This window comes from Vipera berus (assembly GCF_964194415.1).
Source record: "Vipera berus genome assembly, chromosome: 6".
Taxonomy (NCBI): Eukaryota; Metazoa; Chordata; class Lepidosauria; order Squamata; family Viperidae; genus Vipera; species Vipera berus.
This window is the reverse complement of record NC_138208.1, coordinates 58,424,696-58,448,226: the sequence shown is the minus strand read 5'-3', so window position 1 is coordinate 58,448,226 and position 23,531 is coordinate 58,424,696. Positions and strand designations below refer to the sequence as shown.

General features: G+C 37.5%; 2 protein-coding genes across 3 annotated transcripts; one reads left to right on the top strand and one right to left on the bottom strand.

The window, feature by feature from the left end:
• Positions 1-82: 82 nt before the first annotated feature.
• LOC308669634 (histone H3.2) lies at positions 83-1,807 on the top strand. The gene has a single exon (XM_081330447.1). The coding sequence runs from the start codon at positions 110-112 to the stop codon at positions 518-520; it is 411 nt and encodes a 136-aa protein (XP_081186573.1). The 5' UTR covers positions 83-109; the 3' UTR covers positions 521-1,807.
• A 1,107-nt stretch (positions 1,808-2,914) lies between these two features.
• WBP11 (WW domain binding protein 11) lies at positions 2,915-17,548 on the bottom strand. 2 transcript variants are annotated; one of them, XM_081330428.1, is made up of 12 exons: positions 17,297-17,548; positions 16,707-16,809; positions 16,307-16,338; positions 14,180-14,273; positions 13,602-13,798; positions 10,234-10,367; positions 9,044-9,243; positions 8,353-8,547; positions 8,047-8,148; positions 5,731-6,042; positions 5,091-5,273; positions 2,915-4,609 (listed from the first exon to the last, which is right to left on the bottom strand). In XM_081330428.1, the coding sequence occupies exons 2-12, from the start codon at positions 16,768-16,770 to the stop codon at positions 4,191-4,193; spliced, it is 1,932 nt and encodes a 643-aa protein (XP_081186554.1). In that variant the 5' UTR covers positions 16,771-16,809; positions 17,297-17,548; the 3' UTR covers positions 2,915-4,190. The 2 variants fall into 2 exon arrangements, with proteins under 2 accessions (XP_081186554.1, XP_081186553.1); XM_081330427.1 differs by having other exon boundaries at positions 16,707-16,811; positions 17,311-17,548.
• Positions 17,549-23,531: the final 5,983 nt, after the last annotated feature.

The following is a 23,531-nucleotide window of genomic DNA, read 5'->3' as shown; positions in this document are numbered from 1 at the left end:
AGAGCTAGCCAATCAAAAGAGAAATTGGAATCGCTATAAATCAGGCAGCGAGAGTCTCCAATCTTCTCTTAGACTTTTTCTCTTGCCCACGTTTGGTGCGAACAGGGAGATGGCCCGGACGAAGCAGACGGCTCGGAAGTCAACGGGCGGCAAAGCGCCCCGCAAGCAGCTGGCGACCAAGGCTGCCCGCAAGAGCGCCCCCGCTACGGGCGGCGTGAAGAAGCCTCACCGCTACCGCCCGGGCACCGTGGCCCTGCGAGAGATCCGCCGCTACCAGAAGTCGACCGAGCTGCTGATCCGCAAGCTGCCCTTCCAGCGGCTGGTGCGTGAAATCGCCCAAGACTTCAAGACCGACCTGCGCTTCCAGAGCTCGGCCGTGATGGCGCTGCAGGAGGCGAGCGAAGCGTACTTGGTGGGGCTGTTCGAGGACACGAATCTGTGCGCCATTCACGCCAAGAGGGTGACCATCATGCCGAAGGACATTCAGCTGGCGCGGCGCATCCGCGGGGAGAGAGCTTAGATCCGCGCCTATCTCGGAAAATAACACGAAACCCAAAGGCTCTTTTAAGAGCCGCCACCTTCGTCTCGGAAAGAGCCGAGTCCATTTATCAAGCGATTAAGGCGGGTTAATAAATGCCGTTTGCTCCCACCGAGTGTATCTAAATTGTACCACGGAGCAGGGAAAAGGTAAATTTTCCTTGGGTATTCTGTAGCCTAGTTCATTTGAAGCCCTGGTTGGACACACGAGTTTCCATTACATGAACCGCCATTTTGGGGACTGGAAAAAAGTGTATGCTATGGAGATTTATGACTACCTTTGTAAAGGAATTGATTTTTGTAGTTTCGGAGCGGGTGGTATTTCACCTCAATTGTCCAACGCTTGCCCAAGGGCGATGCCCGAGTACAGTTCCTTTTCCCATGAAAAAGGAGAACCTAAGTAACTTCCTTCCCAACGGCCCGGAGACCGTTAAAAACAAATGTCAATTCAACTTAACTCGCCAGAAACTGGTTATCAATTTGCATGTAAGGGACTGCGCCTCCTGAATTTTGGATAAACAGCGAGGTAGGCACATTGCTAGCAACCTTTACATCTTGAATCCATTCACGTTTCTGAATCCTTTCAGAACTGTGTCCTGATTGTTAAACCTTAAACCCCTCAAAACTATTTCCATCAATATTTTAATTTGAAATTTTAAGAAATATTGCAAATTATGTCCCAAAGGTGCTTTATCAAAAGAGAACTTGTTCTCTTTGGGTTATTTTTTTCCTTAAAGACATTTCGCTCTTCATCCAAGAAGCTTCAGTTCTGAATGAATGGTGGAGTTGGAAGGATTTATATTCCTTGCAGGAATATACTGTAAAATATATTTCCTAGACAACTTCAGAGAGCTGGCTACAAGAATTTTTTAAACCTGGCAATGTGTTTGTTTTTAATTATCCCTTTCCTCCTCATTCTTTGAAATACCTCACATCTTCACAAGCAAGGCAGTTGTTAAGTGAGTCATGCCCAACTTTACAATCTTTTTTGCCATGGCTAAGGGAATCACTCCAGTTAAATGAATCATGGTGTTGCTAGCAAATCTTGCTTCACTCATTGACTTAGTTTGTTGGAAGCTGGCTGGGAGGTTTGCAAATGGTGATCATGTGATCCCAGGATGTTGCACCTGTGCTAAATACATCCTACTTGCCAAGTACCCAAATTCTGATCACCTGATCATGGGGATGCTGTTAACAATCAGGACTGGTCATAAGTCACTTCTTTCAATGCTATTGTAACTTTGAACCATCACTAAACAAATTGTTGTAAATAAAGAACTACATTCATTTTAGAATCATGGTATTAATCTTCCACTGGCTAGTGATATTTTGCTTTGCTGACTGTAGCTTTATATCTTTCCATTAATGCTTTATTAACACAATACAATGAGTTAGTTTACCATGGTGAAGTCAAGCAAGCCGTGCACATAAGTCCCTGTTGAGAGTTTATTTATGTGGCATTAGTTTAGATCACAGGGTAGAGAAAATCATTAACCACAGGAAGAATGCCATGTAAATGCAGTCACAAAAATTGATTAGTGATACCAAAGGGAAACATTTTATGCTTTCTGTGTGGTTGTCATACCCTCCTCCTGTTATCTCTACCACTACTAAACTTTTCTGATTTAGAAATTCTTTAAAGTCTCTAAGATAACATTTAGATGGAACACAGGGAAGATAAAAGATATTTCAGACACTTGCTTACCATAGAAACAAAGGAGGAAAATGACTTTTATTAGATAATTAATAGTCTTAAATGCCTACTTAATAGTAGGCATTTAAAGACATAGTCTTTAAATGCCTACTTCTGCTATTTCCCCAAAATCTTAGGCAAATGCTAAAAAATATTCCTAACCCTGTCTCAAGGGTGGGAAATATTCTCAGGCTTTCCTTCTCAGCCTATTTCAGACCTATTCTGCTAATGCTTCCTACAGCATTCTTCATTATGGGAATATAACAGAAATGCCTTACATTGCCATCCTTTACTTGGAAGTTTCTTTTATTAAAAAGGAATTTTCCTTTCATAACTAAGGAACATTTATTTATTTATTTATTAAATTTTTATACCCCATTTTTCCTTTAAAAATGGAGGTTTTCTAAAAATTAAGCTTCTAAACTGAAAGTGATTTATGATATTCCAGATATGGTCATGCCCTGAAACAGGCTTGTTTCATCTGAAGCATGCATATAGTACAAATAGCTTCCAATTCAGTATATTAACTGTTTCTAGAATGACTGGTTCAGTGTGATCCAAAGAAGAAATGCAAGGTTCCAGAATTCTCCAACCATTAAATTCCCAGGAACGAGACGTAGTATATATCTAGTTTTCAGGACACTTTTGTCTTCATTCATGACCCTTCAAAGAAGCACCAAAAAGCACTAGCCAATATAATTTTACTTTCACATGTTGTTAAATCTTCTGACTGTACAAAATATTAAATGCTATAGCATATTCCACCCACTCCTGCTTCATACACCTATTAATACAGTTTAGATGCCTTGTAACCTCAAAATAACTCCCCAATTTTAAGAGTTCAAAAATTTAGTAGATAGAAAAACTAAAGACAATGTTAGATACACAAAGCAGAATCCACAAAGGGTTTCCTAGCTTGGAAGCAGATGAAATGTTATGTTGCCAAAATAATAAATTAGTGAGCACTAGATTACTCCTTCCCTTAATGTGTGCTGCTTTTTAAGCCTAGTCCCCTGAACGAAATCACTTTCTCCTCCCTTTTTGTCTTGCAAATGCCAAGATTTTAAGAGTTTGTATGTAAGCCTAAAGTACAAAAGAATGAAAGACAGAAGTGATAAATTCATGGACTATGTCTTCTCTCTCAAATGGAATCAATGACATGTCCTTTCTTAACCTTGTGAGCACTAAATGCATTGAATGTTACCTCTGTATCCCACCAGGTACCATAAAAAAAATTAGGAATATGAACTGAGAAGTTACCAAGTTGGGAAACACTGGAAAAATAAATATCTCTTTCCTGGATTAAGATTTATTAAATATCATTATCATTACCTAATTTCCAGATGAACCATTTATTCAGAAAGTCCTCATTCTCTTTCTAAATGTAAAGTGTTAATGCAGACACCTCATCACAAAGAGTTGTAATACATCAAATATTTATTCTCTCAAAACACAATGGTATTTGTCCTGCCAGCAAGAAGCCACTAATGTGACTGCAGAATAAGCAGGATACAAACCATTTGCAATGGCACATATGCAAACAATCTTGTCTGCCCACCTCTATGATAGTGTATAAACCAAGACATTTCACCGACTAAAAATAGCATTGCAAAATATTTACAGAAGCCACCCAAACACAAACGCCTGATGATCAGGTTTATATGTAAGAGATTAGAACCAGAATTTACCCTGGTAAACTATTTCTTCTGATCACTAAAAATACTCAAGACAATATACTTCCCATACCGCACAGACATAACCAAGTCTTTCTTAAGAATTGATATGACAGTGCTTTTTCTTACATTTTCTATTATGATTTCTCCCCCCCACCCCAGTATAACGATAGATTGAGACTGAGGATACTTTGTTGTCACAAAAGATGTTTTTCAACTGGATGCCACTATAACATGGAACCCCATTCCCATATCTCATCATAGAAGATAGAAATCTTAGCTGATTGTCACAGAAGCCCCTCCATCTCCTTCATGAAAGCTTCATAAACATCATCCTTGGTCTGCACAGAAACAGGGGCAGATGAGCCAGTTTTAGGAGTTGTTTTGGTTATCTGAACAGAAGGCTCATCGTCAGGTTTTCTCAAGACTGAAGCAGCTGTTCCCTTATTCTCTCGCCGAACCCGAAGAGCTGTAGGCACAAACCGGGTGATCTCAGCCTTGGGGTTTGTAATTTGTGGCTTGGCACTAATCGTTGCTGTGGCTTTCTTCTCAATGGTGGCTGCACTAGTATCATCCGCCTTGGGTCGCTGAATCAAGCTAGGGGGAGCGCTCAATACACCTGGATTTGGAATGGGAGCAGGTGGGAATAACCCAGGTGGAGGAACCAAAGGAGGGCGTAACATGCCTGGACGAGGAGGTGGAATACCTGCAGAAAGATAAATTGTTATTCTTCTGATCTTTGTGAAGAACAAAAACATGAATTTTAAATTATATACAATGTTTCAGTTAAGAGTCTCAAGAATTTTCCTAAGCATTAATTCATTGTATTATTTTCTTTATACGCACAATATCTGTATGAAAATTCAAGAGATTTATCAAGAAAGACTGACTAATCCTAAAGTCACATATCCTAATGAATTTCACTTCTACCTACACAACCCATGTTTGACAATGTTTATAACAGCAGATTTACAGGCCAGCAGTTGAATTACTAAGTATGAACATTCCTATCACTGCAACTGCTAACGCTGCAGTACACAAAGTTCAAAAATTAAAATATATTTTCTTCAATCACAATCTCTTGCAATATTTCCTAGAATCCCACCTGAGAATGTTCTATGAGATCTCTGTTCTACTACAAATTACTGGAGAAACCAAAACATCCCACTTTTCAATTATAACATTACCTGGGGGAGCTGGAGGTGGCAGACGAGGTGGGGGGCCCCTAGGAGGGGGGCCAGGAGGCAAACCAGGAGGGGGGCCAGGAGGAGGACCAGGTGGCCGACCAGGTGGAGGACCAGGAGGTAAGAGCCGTGGCAAAGGTCCACGCAGTCCAGGCAATCCAGGTGGTCTTAGGAAAGGAGGAGCACCTAAAGGTATCATACAAATACATTTTAGTTGACCATTTCTCTAAAAAGGGTAAGTCTTCAGTATCATCTTAATTGATATGGTTTAAATTGAAAAATGATGTTTCAATGTGTTGTTTACGAAGCACTCCAATTCATTCCATGAAAAGGGTGACTAAGCAATTAAAACAAATTATTTTCCTTCTTAATCAAGCTCCCATATGTACAGATAACTATATATAGTAGTGTGTGTGTGTGTGTGTATGTATATCCATCCCAGTTTTTCATATGTATGTATAGTAGTATATATCCATTCCAATTTGTCACAATAGAAAAATGGGATTTGTGACAAATTCTGCTGAGATAACTGAAATTCAGTCTTGTGTAAAATATAGCAATATTTTTATTAATCATATAAAACTACATCAGTGCCCCTACATATAGCTAGTTCAATAATAAAACTGCCTATTCAAATACCCACCTGGAGGGGGCCCAGGAGGAAGGCCAGTAGGAGGCCCTGGTGGTCTCAGAGGTGGTGCAGGAGGGGGCCCAAGAGGGGGTGGCCCAGGCATGGGAGGTGCTTGAATCTGAGATGGAGGAACAGGCTGAGGCGGAGGTTGCTGCTGGGGGGGATTGGTATGAGAAGGCGTTGAGGATCCTATCTCTGAGTGTGACTCTTCTGTAATTTGCTGCTGCTGCTGAGAATCCTCTGCATCAGAGTCATCTTCATCATCATCATCTTCGTCTTCAGAATATTCTTCTATCTCTTTGCCACCTTCAGGAATTTCCTGACCTATAAGCAATTATTTGTAGTAATTCTACAAAGGAATTATCGAGTCTCTCATTTACACCTCTGTAACTGTCTGGTTTGGAACTGCAACCAAACAAGACAGACACAGACTTCAACAGATGGTTAGAAGTGCAGGAAAAAAAAACAATTGCTACCAGCCTGCCTTCCATTGAGGACTTGTATACTGCACGAGCCAGAAAGAGGGCTGTGAAAATATCTACAGACCTCTCACACCCTGGACATAAACTGTTTAAACTTCTTTCCTCAAAACGATGCTGTAGGGATGGCACACCAGAACAACTAAACACAAGTACCGTTTCCCCCCCATGCCATTACTCTGCTAAACAACTAATTCCCACAACACTGTCAAACCTAGTAAGACTGTATTACTGTTATTCTTCTCATCTTTCCTATTACCTATCCTTATCTTCTTATGACTATAACTTTGTTGCTTGTATCTTATGATTTGTATTGTTTTATTTAATATCGTAGTATGATTTATGCTGTTTGCTTAGCTAGTATCTTATGACTATCACTAAGTGTTGCATCTTGTATGATTTATGATGGTGTTGTATTTTTTTACGTATTTTCTTAATATTGCAAAAAGATTTAAAAAAACAAACATATTTTCAATCATTATGATAAAAATATTGCACTCCAGACATAGAAATTATCTTTGTTCTGCAAATAGCAGACAAGGCAAATGTTAAGCAATTTCAAAGTTATTGGCCATGGAAGTGTAGGAATGCATTATTTTATTTCCCTTCCTACCATGATCTGGATAACTACCCTTTATTTGAAGCATCTATATTCATTTCAACGGAAGCTTCCAAAGGAATCAGAGAAGTCTTCATTAAACAGAAATGTGTTTTCTAATTTAGTTTTAATCTAACAAAGATTGTGTAAATGCATATTTGTACAAGACTTTGGCTCAGTCTTGCATATTCATGGTGGACTATGTGACGCATTAAAACAGGGGTGTCAAACTGCCGGCCCACAGGCCGGATGCATCACCAGGAAACCGTGCCCACCCCATTGCTGGCAATGGAGAAAAAGCTCCAATACATCGCACAGTGTCACGTGACATCGCGAGTTTGACATGTCTGCACTAAAATCAAGTAATTTATAAACATGTTTGGAACAAATCACCATGGTCCAGAATAAAACAGCACTTATAGAAATGATTAGCATAATATTTTTCAAACTAGGTAACTTTAAGATGTGTGGACCTCAACTCCCAGAATTCCCATCTGTTCAACATTTAGTAAAAAAAAAAATCTCACAGATCCTCAAGAGGCTGGTAAAAACTAAAAGTTTATTCTAATGTGATTCCAGTAAGAGCATGTGCTACCATAAATCAACTAATCTTCCAATCACAAGACTGGAAGTCAGTTACAATTAGAACAAATTTCCATTACAAATTGAATTACGTTTATCCACAGTATTTATTTGTAGGCCCTCACTGGGATGATACTGTATGCTCTTTCACAGTTTCCAGGTTATAAAATTTAATTCTTTTGGATTTACACTTGGCTCCATTCTCAATGTCTTTAAAAGTTCACTCAAGATACAGTTTTTCATGTGCCTTTTGTTAATTAATTTGTGCTTTTGTTTTAATTTGTTTTAGTTGGTATTTTAATTATTGCCTTGACTAAAATCACAGCAATTAAATCAAACAAATAAAATTGTAAATGAGCTATAAGCTACAAATTTGAGATGAATACAAACCCACTACTTTTGATCTCTGTGCTATGCTTCTAGAACATGTGAATTTAATAATCTGAAGGACAACAACTGCAAGCAAGTTAGCATTTGAAATTACTTTTTTCATCTCAATTGGTTTGTGTTAATGCCCCACATCCTTCCTCTAGTATTCTGGGTTCTTAATATACATCCTTGCTTAAAAGTTATCTTGGGTGTTACTTCTTTAAACAAGTTTCTCTAGCTTGTAACTAAAAAAATTAAAAGAGCATGGGACAGAGGGAAGATTTTTTTAAAATTATTTACCAGCCATCCGCAACATCATTGCTTGAAGTGGTGTGAGTTCCTTCATGTTCTTCTTCTTTTTTCTTGATTTTCCAGGAATGTCAGCAAAACGTACACTATGACCTGCGAAGGTATGGGATGAAATATGAAGATTTTTTTCATCAGCAATCACTGCTTCTAACAGGTTTACCAATATTTAATTTCTCCAAAGTTATCTATTCAGTTTTCAGTTCAAGAATAGAGTAATTGCTTCCTAAGCCTATAAACATGCGTGCAATATTTACTAATTTTTCTATTAAATTCTGATCCAAACAATTTTAAGCTTACCAGACTTCTTATCTTCACCACCTTCCCTTTCAGCATTGTCATCGTGATGCATGAATTCTTCTCCTTCACTGTCAGCATCACTTCTTTCACTATCACTGTCATCGGTAGTATCATCATGCTTGTCCTGATCCATATCCTCAGGGTATCCCTCATCTTCACTTGTACTGGAAGCATCTTCATCATGGCCTCTTCGACCTGTAATAAGATATGTTTTATCAGAGGCAGGTCAAGGGGAGAGAAAGAGATTCTTTTCTATCACGTTTGCTTTTAAAATTAAAACATTTTTTCTAGTTCCAGCTCTTAAGCATATAAGGTAGAGACAAAATAGATGACTTCAAATAGACTAAATAGTGACCTATGACCTGTCCTCAACATCACAACATTGCACCATCCTCGCAGTCACAGGATCATGATTTGGGCACTTTGCAACCGACACTTACTTATGACTGGTTGCAGCATCTTGCAGTCACAATTGCAATTTGTGACCTTCCTACCCAGCTTCCAACATACAGCCAACGGAGAAAGCTGGATTCACTTAACAACCACATTCAAAATTTTTGTAGATCTGGGTGTGGACACCTCATGACTTGCTTAACGACTATACCACTTAGCAAGCAAAATTCTAATCCAAATTGTGGTCATAAGTCAAGGACAACCTGTACCAATACTCTGAAGAGGGGAAGCCATTTACCTGTCTCTGGACTATAAGACATGTCTTCATCTCTTCTCCGAGGAGGCATTTCAACAGTGAATCCTACTTTACGCCCATACATCTGCAAAACCTGAGGTGGTGGTGGTCCTGGTGGTGGTCCAGGGGGCTTCCTACCAGGAGGTAGACGGGGTACACCATGCCCAGGAGGTGGAAGTACAGTAACAGGCCGGACAGGAGGTCTAGAAATATGAATCAGGTAAGTACAACATTAGGAACTTTTGAAATCTGAAACTTTTCCTACTTTTTTCTGATAAGGCAATCTGAGACCTTATAAAAAGTATGAGTATGCTTCGCCTCAAACAGATATAAGATCAGAAAGATCAGTTTGCAAGGTATCTAAAGATATCAAGATCTTATTGCCTAATCTAAATGAAAAATGACAAAACAATTAGTGTTTAATTACCAAAAAGGCCATTATTAATTAAAGCAGAAAATTAAAACTAATCAGATTTATCCAAGTCTGGGGAAAAATCAAGGGACAATTAGCTATTTCTGATAGCTCTATCAAAAGAAGAGAGGAAAAGGGAATTGCAAAAGCTTATTCTTTGGAACATAATGCCAAATAATGATTTAATATAATGTTCAAACAGAGCCTGTGAGTTGTGATGGGTTTGCCATAATTATGCCTTTAGTTCCTGGCCTTATAATCTGTTAATGTGTTTCACAATATGCATTTTCATATTTTAAACAACAGACTATGTTCAAAAGTTTTGTTTCTTGGTTTGAATTCACCAGAACAGATTGAAGCAGCAGTAACAGCAAGTTATTTATAAAACCTCATTATTAATAATACCAAAAATGTGGAACATTTTTGCAAATATTATCAAAAAATCATGAAAAGTGAAGGCTAGGCCAAGTGATGCTGATGATCCAAAATCATCAATTGGGCTTCCTAGCTGAGTGAGGATTAAAACCTGCATCTCTCTGTCCCTAATCTAACTCTTTCTTGAAAAGAAAGTTAACTTCTGCCTTACTGTGTATTTTGAATTTCTTAATCTACACTTTGAACATCATGATTACATATGATGATAAAGCAAAGAAAATTGCAAAGGTCGCAATTATGTTTAGAATGAAACTAATGGCAATTACAAAATAACAACATAGGATTCTAATCATTTTACCAACTCCATTCACAAGTTCAGTTCTCTGTAATGTAATTTCTTTCTTACCCATAGGCTGAGGTCTTTTTGAGAATAGAAGGAGGCTGGGCTCCAGGCAAAGGGATATCTTGAATGAGGATGTTGGAAGGAGCATGAGGCATGTCAGGCAGGGGGATGCTCTCCACCTCGACATGCTGAGCATTCTGGGGGAAAAATAAGTTTCCTTAAATTAAGTTGCATATTTCTATTAGTTTTGAAGGAACTATATCCTGAAAATGATTTACAATAAATACTTTTTTTAAAAAAAATAGCTGTTAAAATATAAAACCAGGAGGATTTTAAAAAAACTTTCTAGTTATAACATGCAATCTTGTTTTTTTAGAAAAAGAAAAACTAATGGAAACGTAGTATTATTTGGAAACGCTGAATCAGAATTTCAAATTAATGGAACAGAACCAGGTGATCTAGCAATTTGTCAGTAACATTGAAGACAAAAATTATTACACATAAATTTTTTTACAAATCCAACTCTGTTCAATAGCTGATTTATAAAATAGTATCACCAAAGCTGAAATAGAAGAAAACATATTTATATGCTGCTTTTCAGCAAAAAAATGGCACATAAAGTGGTAAAGAATAATAAAGAAATACAGAAATAATAGTGCCAAACTGAAGTTATATATAGTATTTTAGTCTGGTAGTTAAGATAAATAATAAATTGTATTGGATTAACTGGCATCCTCTCCTTGTAGAACTAACTACCTCTTAAAAATTTGATAATCTACCTGTATTGATTGACACTGCCTAATTGACTTTTTTCTATAATAGTTTATTAAAATTAACATACAACAATAAAAATAATATAAATTAAGGAAAATATAAAAAAGAAAATGTAAAATGTGTACCGAGAAAAAGAAAAAATGAGGGTGGAATGGAAAAAGGGAAATTATAATTTTTAATTCTTTCTGGTTGCCTTTAATAGCCAGCATTCAAGGTCTCCTCTTATAGCAATAGCCTCCGAGGCCCAGAACACAGGCCATAGGCAGTGCCCACGTACTTCCGGTGGTCTGTTCTGGGCCTTGGAGGCTTCCCTCTACTCTTGCTGGGAGCAGAGAAAGAAACAGAGGCTGGAGAGGAGACAGATTTTCAAAGATAAGTGACCCGGCGTGGCAGGACTGGGTGAGGGAACAATTGTGGGGACCTCAGGGTAAAGAGCATGAGGTATCTCTCCAGGGGGTGTGTGGCTTGGGTGGTCTGAAGCAGGTGGCCTGTTCCATCACTAGATTCCCCATGGCCTTCCCTACCCTGAGATACCTCGTGTTCACCTAACGAGCTGCGCATTCGCCCATGCATTCAATTAGCAAATGTATGGGCGAAAGCTGGGAGTGAATTGCGTTCAAGGTATGAGATTCACTCCTACGAATCCTTGAGTTACGAATGGAACTCATTACATTCATAACTCAAGAACTAAGTGTACACTGCTTCATAGTGCTTTACACCCTCTGTAAGTGATTTACAGAGTCAGCATACTGCCCCCAACAACCTGGCTCCTCATTTTACTGACCTCACAAGGATGGAAGGCTGAGTCAACCTTGAGCCAGTGAGAATCAAACTGCTGGCAGTCAGCAGAATCAGCCTGCAATACTGCATTCTAACCACAGTGTCACCAGGGCTCTTTTTTCTGATCCAGAATTTTTTCCCCAGGAAGTAGAAGAGGTTTCTTATATTCAAAAACTTCTTATATTTTAATAGGAATTTAAATTAAATATAAGAAATATTCTTATAATTATTTCAACATCTTATTTCCAGTCAACTTGGCCCCTTAGCCTGTTATGAGCTTTCCAAAATCAACATTCTAATCATCCTTTTGCTGCTTATTTCCAAATAAAAAAATGTTTTAAGTTTTAAACTTACATAAAAAATTTTTTACTTCAGGTGGAAGGACAATCATCCAATGTAATAAAACTTGTCCTTCTGAAGGTTCTTAATATTCAAAAAGCAATTTGCAAGCCATTTTCCATAAATTGATTAAGGAGGGAAGTGAGCCAACCCAGCATCCTTTGGAAAGTTCCAAACTGCGTCTTGGGCAAAGCTGACTCTCCCAACTCTCAGAGCGCTAAAATCCACTAGAGATGGGGGAGTATTTGTGCGGAGCATTCTGGGTGGTCCCAAGTCCTCTCCTTAATTTGGAAAAGAGTTTGGTGAGCCAATTCATTCACCAGCTACACTTTCCACTGAAGTCATCAGGTACGCTAACAGCAAAGTCCACCATTGCTTCCTTGGAAGTGCTTCCCACCACTGCATCCCAGAAGTGCTTGACACTGCTGGATTGACCTTAACTTCCATGTCATATTCTTTGTCATTCTGACATAAGACAGTTTAATATTTTAAAAATGTTCAGGTGCTTGGACAGAAAGATATAAAATAACAATTGTAATAAATATACATTATTATTTTCAACTTCAAGAATTTATATTCATTGTGGTATCCCACTTGAGTTTCTACATTCCTTTAATTGTCTCCATTAATGGTCATTTGAAGAACAAGCTAACTTCAAGAATTGCTGTGTTCATTTTTTTCTCCCTTGCCTTATGTTTATTAGATCAATACAAACAAAACAATCTTAACTGTTTAAAATAGCAAATCTTCCTTATGCAACTACATCATCATAAAAATATTTTCAGAATCACTATATAAATCAGGACTGACAACAATGTCTGCAAATACCATGTCTCACATGATCCTTTTCTGCAAGGAACCCTAAAACAATTCTTCTTTAAAAAATGGCCAAATTCTTACAAGACTACCTTATCACAAAAGATTTGGAGGGAGAATGCCAAAATCTTTGACTCTCTCTGGAGTTTTTCGCCAATATTTCTTATATATTGCTATCCACACCAGACAGTACTTGAAATATATCAGGGACCACCAGTCCTTTGTGCACCATTACTGATCTCTGAACCACAGGCTTGGAACCAGTGATTTAAAACATAAGTATTTAATGAATAATGACAAGCAACCAATTGCACAATGTTTAGTTTCCCTGAAGACCAATTTATACAAAGAAGTAACAGTGTGGAATTCTGTAACAGAAGTTTACAGAAGGAATATATGGTAAAATATTGAGCTGAGTTATTTCAGCTCTGCAAATGAAATCAGAAGAAAGATTTTTAAAATACTGTTTCTGCTGTGACCCCTAATTATTAACCGCTGAGATGTTCTAGTGAACAACAACTGTTTATAAGACTAAATTTCAATGATAACCTCATGATCACTTGTCCATACTGCTATATGAAAGACACAGATTATGTAGATGAGCAATTCCAAATAATTAAGATTGAAAGGCAATCTGAAGAATCAACCAACCTCTTTCATGAATACCTAGGAAATAAAATGCAAAATCCAACCAATAGTTTAAAGTTGATGTGAGCAGGTACCTTTACAGCATCAAAGTACTGACTGAGCTGAGATCTTTTCTGTTCATATTCCACTTCTAGCTTGCGTAACTCCTTATAAATGTCTGGATTCTCTTTCTCGTATAGTCGCAGGATACGCTCAAAGGTTTCACGTAGTTTCTTACGCTTGTCCTTAAGCACCTTTTCATTTAATTGAGGCTGTTGTACTGGATTAAATTCTATAAACATGAGAAAATTGCAAGAAAAAAATTGTGCGGACTCTCACCTTCACCTTCCCATTACCCGATGTTCATAGCAGCCAAGAACAATCGTAAAGGGCACCGAAAATAAACCAAGACAATAGCAACTATTCTTTCTGGTAATCATAAAAAAAAGGTAAAGATTTCTCCTGTCTTTGTTGTATCCAACTGTAGGGGGCGGTGCTCATTTCCATTTCTTAACTGAGGGAGTCAGCGTTGTCTGAAAACATTTCTGCGGGTCGTGTGGCCAGCAAGACTATTGTTAATTCTGAGTTTACTTTCTCTCTCGTACAGTAATGTTAAACTAATTTTTCTATCACATTACTTTTTCTATTCAAGTTGAAAAAAATTCAAACCTACCCATTTCATCAAGTTTTTCCATGTCTCGAATGATTTGTTTGGGATCCTTCATCTTTAGCACTGCTGCTCTCACCATCATGCGCTGCTTTTTGTTCTGAACAGAAAATAAAAGCCAGAATTAAGGACCTGGACTTCACAAGCAATATATTTAATTTACTTAATAAAATGAAAGTGCAATTTTAAGTCTAATGTGTCTGGCAAACTCAAGGGTTTCATTTATTCATATTTATTCATATTTTATATTTTATACGCAATGTGACACTCACCAACACATCCAAATATATATTCATTCTCCTTCTCTTTAACAGTTAGAGTGGATATAGAAAGTTTACAAATCCCTATTAAGATGCCAGGTTTTGGAGATGTAAAAAAATAGACCAAGATAAACCACTTCAGTTTTTTTCCACCTTTAATATAACAAATATGCTGTACTATTCAATTGAAAAACTAACTGAAATCTTTTAGGGTGAAGAACAATAAAAATCATACAATGTGATTACCTAAGCGTACATACCCTTAAACTACTTTGTGAAAGCACCTATTTTAGGACAGCTTCAGTCTTTTGGAGTAGGAGCCTATCAGCAAGGTACATCTCGTCTTGGGAATTTTTGCCCACTCTTCCTCACAAAGGCACTGCAAATCTATCAGACAGCTAGGGCATCTCCTATACACAGTCCTCTTCAGGTCACCCCACAGTTCCAATTGGATTCAGGTCATTCAACTTAGATCTTATTCTGGTGAAGCCATTCTTTTGTTGATTTGGATGTATGCATTGGGAAGTTGTTGGGTTGAAAGATAAAATTCATCTTCAGCATTTTAGCAGAGCCCTGAAGGTTTTCCCACAGCGAGGTAGGCAATTTAACAAATAAAATATTTTGAACTGTTCATAATTCCCTCCATCTTGTCTAAAGCCCCAGTTCCAGCTGAAAAAAAGCAGCCCCAAAGCATAAAGCTGCCACCATCATGGTGCACATTTGGTGATGTGCAGTGTCTTTTTTGTGCCCAACATACTTTTTGGAATTATGCCCAAAAAGTTCAGTCTTGTTCTCATCAGACCATAACACATTTTCCCAGTCTTGATGTAGGTTTTTGCAAAATTCAGTCGGGCTTGGAGGTTCTTTTTTGTAAGAAAAGGCTTCCATCTTGTGTCACGCTACCCCATAGCTCAGACATACGAAAACTACAGAAAATTGTTGTCACATATAGTACGCAACCAATACTTGCAAGAAATTCCTGCAGCATCTTTAATGTTGCTGTAGGCCTCTTGGGAGCTTCTCAAATCACTTCTTATTTTTTCATCAATTTTGAAGCCATATTTTCTCCACTTGTTTCTGTCTGTCTTCACTCTGTTCCATGGTATATCCAATGCCTTGGAAAAAAAATTGTACCCTTCTCTTGACTGATACCTTCCAACGAGATCCTTTTGATGCTTTGTAACCTCTTTGCAGATCATGCCTTTTGCTGTAAAAGTCAACTGCATAAATAAATGTCAGACAAATCTAGTAGAATAACTGATCTTTATACGGGCTTGATCAAAATAACTTTTAATAGATGGCAGATATATACTGTTTACCATCAGGCTGAATGTGATTAGTTAATTCTAAACCCAAACACATCTCTATTTATAAGATGGTGTGCACATTTATACAACTACATTGTATATTTTTATTGTTGCTTTCCCCCCTAAAAGTTTCCAATCTGTTTTTCAATTGAATTATATAGTTTATGTTAAAGGTGGAAAAAAATCTGAAATGATTTGTCTTGGTCTGATTTTCTTAAATCTCAAAAATCTGGCATTTTAGCAAGGGTATGTAGACTTTTATATCCACTGTATATACATAATCCTTTCATATACTATCTTCTTTCTTAATGTTTTATGAGGCAGTTTTTATATCCTTTTAAAACTTACTGTAAGGTTTATGAAACATAGCTTTATTAATAGCAACATAATCCTAACCTAGTGCCCTATGTCAAATCTTGCTCAGACAAGATAGATTAGGAAAGTTCATTAGCTAATATAATATGTACATTCTATATTAATACACATGCGCTTAACATCAGATTCAAAGCTAACAGAGAAACATATAGCATTGCCAGCCTGTTTATAATTTGGCAAAGATCTATTACCTTTTTCAGTTCCCTCTTCCGGGCCTCCTTTCCTACAAAAAGAAACTTAAATTATCACAGATATATATTTTGTAAAAAGTACAGTGCAAATATAGAGATAATATATTAATAAGTGTATTTCATATATGAAGATAAAAACGGTGAAATAGGCTATTTTTGGAATAGTTTTAGAATTATATAATTGGATTTCAAATTTGGAAATTAAGAATGTATAAAATTATGAATTAGACTGGAATCAGAAATCTGTTATCTTGTATTTTTAAACAATTTGAAATTTAGTCTTCTATGATTTTAGTAGTTATTACTTATTAACAGCAATTTGACGCCACATCCTAAATGTACAACTGTACAATTTTGTACAACTGTTGGGGATTTAGTCAAAAGATTTCAAGATACTTACTGGCTTGGTCCGTGGGGTTCATGAACTTCCCACTCTTAGTGGAAGATGTAGATCTCCTTCCCATTTTGACTATTTATTTCTTTTATTATTCCACTTGATGAAACTAGAGAAGAGGAAAAACGTAACATCAGCAATATCCTAACAGAAAATAACCCATCTTCATCAGTTTTGCATGGCCTTCCTCGAATTTCTTGTGACCACTGCTTCTGCCAAGGACTCTCTTAAAACACATCTTTTGATCAACAAAAGAGGAAAGGCAAAGTAGACGAATTATGACCATTCACCCATTATTTGCTGAATCCAAATTAATATTCTTTTTCTTCTGTATTGTGATTATTTGGCTCTGACAACGGGTGGCTCATGATGTGAATAAGATTAAAATAAAGATCCAATACAGCACCACCACAATCTCCAGTCTATTAACAGCCGCTTATTAATAGTTAATCAAGTCTAGCGTGAAATATTTGTAAACCTAGCGAGGAGAACGAAAGGTGTAACATAAGCAATATTAGAAGGGCAAATGCTAACTTCTAAAAAGTGCAAGGGTTTAGGACAGAGAAGATCCCAAAGAGAGAAATAGCCTTTTCTACCTTATTTTCCTTCTGCTGCCAAGGCCGAGAGCGCTAAACCAAGATAGCGACAGAAGCAAAACTACGGGCTACCTCTTCCACAGAGCCCATTCATACGGAGTCTTCCAACCAGCTAGCCCAGGCCGGTGTCCTGCCTCCTGCGAAAAAAAAAAATCGAATCCGCTTCCAGAGAGTTTCCTACTCAGGCGCCATCTTAAAAATCCACGCGATTTCACGGCAGTACCAACAAAACCGAAGGCAGGCTAGAGATACTCACACGGAGCCGACTTCCGGCCAAATGAGTGACGTTTGGTCGTATAGACTTTATAAACTTGCCTCCAGTGCATAACTTCCGGGTTAATTTGAAACCACTTTTCCTCGTTGTAAATGTAAAGTCTTCAGCGCATAACAGTTAAAGCCTAAAAGGGAAAAGATAGCAACGGGGATAGGCGTCACTGTTTTTAAGACACGGTGCACGGATGTCAAACACGTCGGGACACGTATCGCGACTTTTTTTTTTTTTTTTGCATTGCCGGAGCTGGGGTGGGCGCGGCCTCGGTATGATGCAAGCGGCCCGCCGGCCGGCAGTTTGACACCAAATACGCATCTATATACAGTTGGAAAAGTGACAATATCTGAGATTAACATCACTGCAAAATAAAGAGGGCTCAATTAAAGAAGTTGTGACTCAAAATCCAAGCCAAACTCGTCAAATACGGCTTTTAAAAGCCACCTGCAGCCATACTTTCTACGTCCAATACCAATTTCTATCCTGCAACGGGCATGATACTAGCCAAGTGGTGCTACCCTTATTTACAATATAAGTGGTATTTAAAGATAGGGATAGATGGATTTGTAAGATTTATCTCCCTCCCCTCTTAGCAAATATCAACCAGTGGGGGGACAGAGCTGGGGTAGGAGATTAGCTTTTTAGATTCTTGCATTTGATCTCAGCTGAAACCCAATGAGTTGATGTGCAAATGTTTTGCATGAGCCCATTAAAGAGAGGCTGACTATCGGCATAATCTATTGAAGTATTATTTCAATACTTCCAACGTGATCCTCGAGTCCCACGCGGAGTATTTTATTAAATCAGAGAAGCGGCGCTCCTTAAACCGAACAGCTAAGGCGCTTTTCTTATCTCTATGACAACGACGCAGCTTGACTGCTCCCCCTAGCGTTGATTGTCCATTATCTTTTTTTTCCAGTTCTCAGTTCAGTGGCTCAGAGCAAATGGGCTCCGCATGCTAACGGGAGAGGGCGCAGTTGGGGCAGGGATGCAGTTAGATCCCAGAGGGACTGTAGAAGGCGCTCGCTGATTATTTTTGTGTTGGTTTTTATTATCCTTTTAAAATATATAAGTAAGTTACTGCTGTTCTGTTCACAGCATTTTGTATTATTGATTAAGAAGAAAAACAAGCATTTCTTTCAGCCTGACATATATACGAAACTGCAAACATTCTGCAAGATTTGCTTCTGTGGGGAACGCCCCCACTTTACCCTACTTGCTGATAGAAAAATTCATCAAGTGTAGCAAGTATCGATTTTATGTTGCAAAGTTTAATCTTTTTTTCCAGAGATATCAAACATAAATGAAACCAATTATACATAGTCCAAAGCAGCAAATGATTGTAGTTTGAAACTTAGATTTATTTTTTAAAAAAGAAAGAAAGCCAGTTTGATCCATTAAAAAGTGCAAGATCCAATGTGCAGAAATAAGCATCTATCTGAGATCCAGCTAAAGTGATATTAAAATGATGTTATAAAAAGCAAGAAGCAAGACATCACCAAATGAAGACTAATACTTCAACGTTTGCAGTTCATCTTGGGCTTCAAGACCAATTGCAGAATGTATAGGTCAGAGCTGATGGCTCAAAAAGATGGCACCCTTCTTTCTGAATCCACTTTCAAAATTCCAAAGTTTGGCAGGGCTCCTTGTTGATTCTTCAGATATTTGCTCAGCTGCAAAACAACTCTTACTGTGGAGGTAGATTTTATAGCTAGCAATGAAGGAAAAAAACTCCGTCTCCCTTCAGCTCTGTTAGCACAATCTTCTTTCTGCCCTTCATAAAGTACAGTCTATCTGCAAAAGAGGAGAATTAAATGATACACTCCTTCCATCCACAAAGCTGGAGAACAAATTTGGAAGATATACTGGATAAAAAAAATGAACCAAGTTGTACAGTGTTAGCTTGCACTGAGGGACTGCATTCTTAAAATATTCATCCTTAAATTGTAGAAAGTAATAATCTGGAGCTAGAAACCTCTAAAGCTGATATTTCAAAAGTCAATCCCGAAGAAAAAATTCTTTGAAATATAATTCAGCCATCCAAGCTACTGCTTAAAGATCTGACGTTTTAAGACAACATCTTAGGATACCTACCTTGGATTAAGCACTTCTTACAGCTCATTAAAGCACCATTCACCAGTTCAATGGCATAAAATTACTGCATACAAGCAGAAAATTTCATTCACCCTGCCTCACCTATCAGTATCCTGCTACTGAATTGGGGTGTCCTTATTTACTGTGAGCAGGGCAAGTTAAGGAAAGTAATTGGTAGATTCTCCTATCTTTCCCCCTCCCCCCCAAATCTTCTTCCACTAGAAATCACTGCCAGCAGAAAAATATACAGCAATCACTCCTTACCTGGCATAGGGCAGGATTAGGAAGCAATCCTAGTTTGGATAGATCGTTCACCAAATTGGTTTGTTGTTGTTGTTGTTGTTGTTAGTTGCGAAGTCGTGTCTGACCCATCGCGACCCTATGGACAATGTTCCTCCAGGCCTTCCTGTCCTCTACCATCTTCTGGAGTCCATCTAGGCTCACGCCTACTGCTTCAGTGACTCCATCCAGCCACCTCATTCTCTGTCGTCCCCTTCTTCTATTGCCCTCAATCTTTCCCAGCATTAGGCTCTTCTCCAGTGTGTCCTTCCTTCTCATTAGGTGGCCAAAGTATTTGAGTTTTAGCTTCAGGATCTGGCCTTCTAAAGAGCAGTCAGGGTTGATCTCCTCTAGGACTGACCGGTTTGATCGCCTTGCAGTCCAAGGAACTCGCAGGAGTCTTCTCCAGTACCATAGTTCAAAGGCTTCAATTCTTTGGCGCTCAGCCTTTCTTATGGTCCAGCTTTCACTGCCATACATTGCAACTGGGAAGACCATAGCCAAATTGGTTTAGCCATCTTCAAATGTTATTCCAGGCTTTGCACAAATTCCTAGCAACTCACTGTATAGAGACTAGGAGAGATGGCAAGATAAAGGGCTCAACTTCTCTTCCTCCTTCTATCTCTCTAAACTGCTTTGTCCACTAGCTACTATCAGTGCAACTGCCCCTAGGTATCCATCAACTCATAAGTTAAGCTATTTTCAACAGATTTAGTATCATTTTGAAAAGGCAATAAACCCAAATTCCATGAGAGACAGGGTGGAGTGATTGCACCATGAAGCATTAGAGGGATAGCTGTCTGTCTTTTGCTTCATCTCATGGTCTCATGTCCATCACTTAATCAGCTATTATTTGAGCTGATCTAGATTTCTGGGTTATAGATCAACTTGATAAACTGCCAAATACTGAGGCGATTCCAGTTTTAAAAAGTTGAATTCTTCGCCAGCTCAGAGATAAATAGTTCTGAGGAAATTTCACAAGAACTAGGTGGGAATGGTGTGCCCATCCCAGAGTTAAGGATACAAACTGGATAATAAACCTGAAACAGTTATAGAAATTTTAAGCTATCTCAGGTAAAAATTGAAGTCATGAGAACATAGCAAAAAACTATATAAGAGGTTGCAGGTCCATGTTGGTGCTATGGTTAGGTGTAAGTGTAAGACCCCTTGACTCAGATTACAGATCTCTTAGACTTAAGATTTTTTTATCAAAATTTCCACAAAAAATGGGACCTGCTGTTTTCATCTTGATCATTCATTTTGTAGTTATAGTGATATTTCAACTGCTGACAGGAAACAGTTACAGAAAACAGAACCAATGAAAGCTTCAATGAAGAAAACATCCAGTTTAAAATACCAATATCATTGCCAATACTCATGTCAAAGTACAGAGCTACAACCACGGGAGAGCAGAAGTTCTAAACTGAGGAAAGTTAAATATTATTGAAATGTCATTTTTTAAAATGAAGTTTGCCAAAGTAGCGTACATTATTTAAAAAGTTTTAAAATGTTCATGACAGCAGCACATTAATACTAGAAACTTTAAAACATGCATTATAAGTCAACCAACTAAAGTCAACTCGTCCAAAAGACTAATTTAAAGAGACGCTTAAGATCTCATCTACAAAGCCAAACATTCATTTTAAGACAGGAAATTCAATAAGTAATTGGCCATCTTTGAAAAGGTATAATTGTGCTCATCACTTTAATTGCTGCAAGTCAGACCCACATCAGACGTTTGAGCTTTGGTAAGAAATGTAGATTGAAAGAAGGATGGGCAAATACAAGACATGTTAGATGTTGGAGAAAGCTTTATAGAGAAGTACAGGAGAATGCTAGCGTTGTTAGCAAAGACTGAAGGGAAAGCTAAATGTGTATAAATAAAAAGCTGATGCTATAGAAGCTAAGAAATATGTATTTCAAAATTTAGTCAGCATAATTATTTATTTTATTTAGATCACATAAACAACTCAAGACGGCAAACCTATCTAATGCTCTTCCTCTTATTTTCCCCACAGTGGCCTCCCTGTGAAGTAGGTTAGGCTGAGAGAGAATAATTGATGAAAGTCACTCAGCCAGCTTTCATACCAAAGAGGGGGACTAAAATTCAAGGTCTCCATCTTTCTAGCCCAGTGCCTTAACCACTAGACCAAAGAGGCTGGAAATAATTTGACAAACTTTAGGATTAAACTCTGTAATTTGCAGCAAATTGTAATGAATATGATGTTAATTTGACTATCATCAGAACTATGTTACTGAATTGATTAGCAGTGACAAATGTGATATATTTGTTTCGTTAGAACTGTTATCTTGATGAAACCATTTCTTCTTTAGAAAATTTTCCCTTAAAAAAATAGTAAGCCCTAGAAAAGAAAGATTGCCACCGTCTTCAAAAAGTCTTCATGTGTTGAAAATTTAGCATCCTGAGAGGAACAAGGAAAATAAAGATAGTTATATGTGCAGCCTAGACAAGAGATACAGTAAGAGGTTGATCTGTTTTATTTAAACTGAAGCAGTTAGCGTGCTGTGTTGTTTGTTTGTTTGTTTGTTTGTTTATTTATTTATTTATTTATTTATTTATTTATTTATTTATTTATTTAAATTTTTAAATTTTTATACCGCCCTATTCCCAAAGGACTCAGGGCGGTTTACAGGGCAGAATAAAATACAATATAAAAATAGTATAAAATTAAAATAGATTAAATTAATTAAGCCCAACAATGAAAACAATATTAAAAGCTAAAACCCCTTCAGTCCTATGACATTATATCCTATGATGTCACTGTTATATTATTGGTATCTTGCAGGATTATCCACCTCACAGGCCTCTGTGAGGTCATTGTCTCTGTAACCACTGATAATATTTCAACAAGATGAGTTATTCTAGTTCTTCTCCACTGAACTGTGTTTTCTCTTTCATCCCTTTCCAAGCAATCATACCAAGCCAAATGGCAGGTTGAGCCAAGTTTTCTATTTATTTTAACTATACTATTACTAGGAAGTTAGGTTTCAATATGGTTTAAACTGATACTCATATATAAACTCATACACTTAGGTTTCATTACAGTTTAAATGCAAAACTTGTGTGCTTTTTGCTTCTGAACCCATGCAATCGTAAATATATTAGTATGAAGTATTGCCAATGTGATTTATTTAATAATATATACTTAATGATTGTAACAAAAAAAACTATAAAGAAAAAATGAGGGACTTCAAAAGAAAGTAGGAGCAAGACCAAGAGAAAACAGAGGAAAAATAAGAGAACAGCTGGTATAATCTTCATAGTATAAAATTTAAAGTGCATATAAAATGTACCTCTGATCAGGAAATTCTTTTTTCTCTACAGTGCTAGGTATATATGTGAAATGTGTGTCCTACTGAACAGAGTCTCCAGCTTAAAGACAGCTATTGATAACTGCTGCCACTGGAACCTTTAGGAATATCAAAGTAGGCCACTGAGGGTAGAAGATTTGTGATGGCACATATCCAGATGGAATAAATAAGAAAACACAGGTAAAATAAATTCATTCATGTTCTTAAATTATTCCAGATTGAAATTTCCCTGTGAACAGTATAATAGAAGATACATATCCT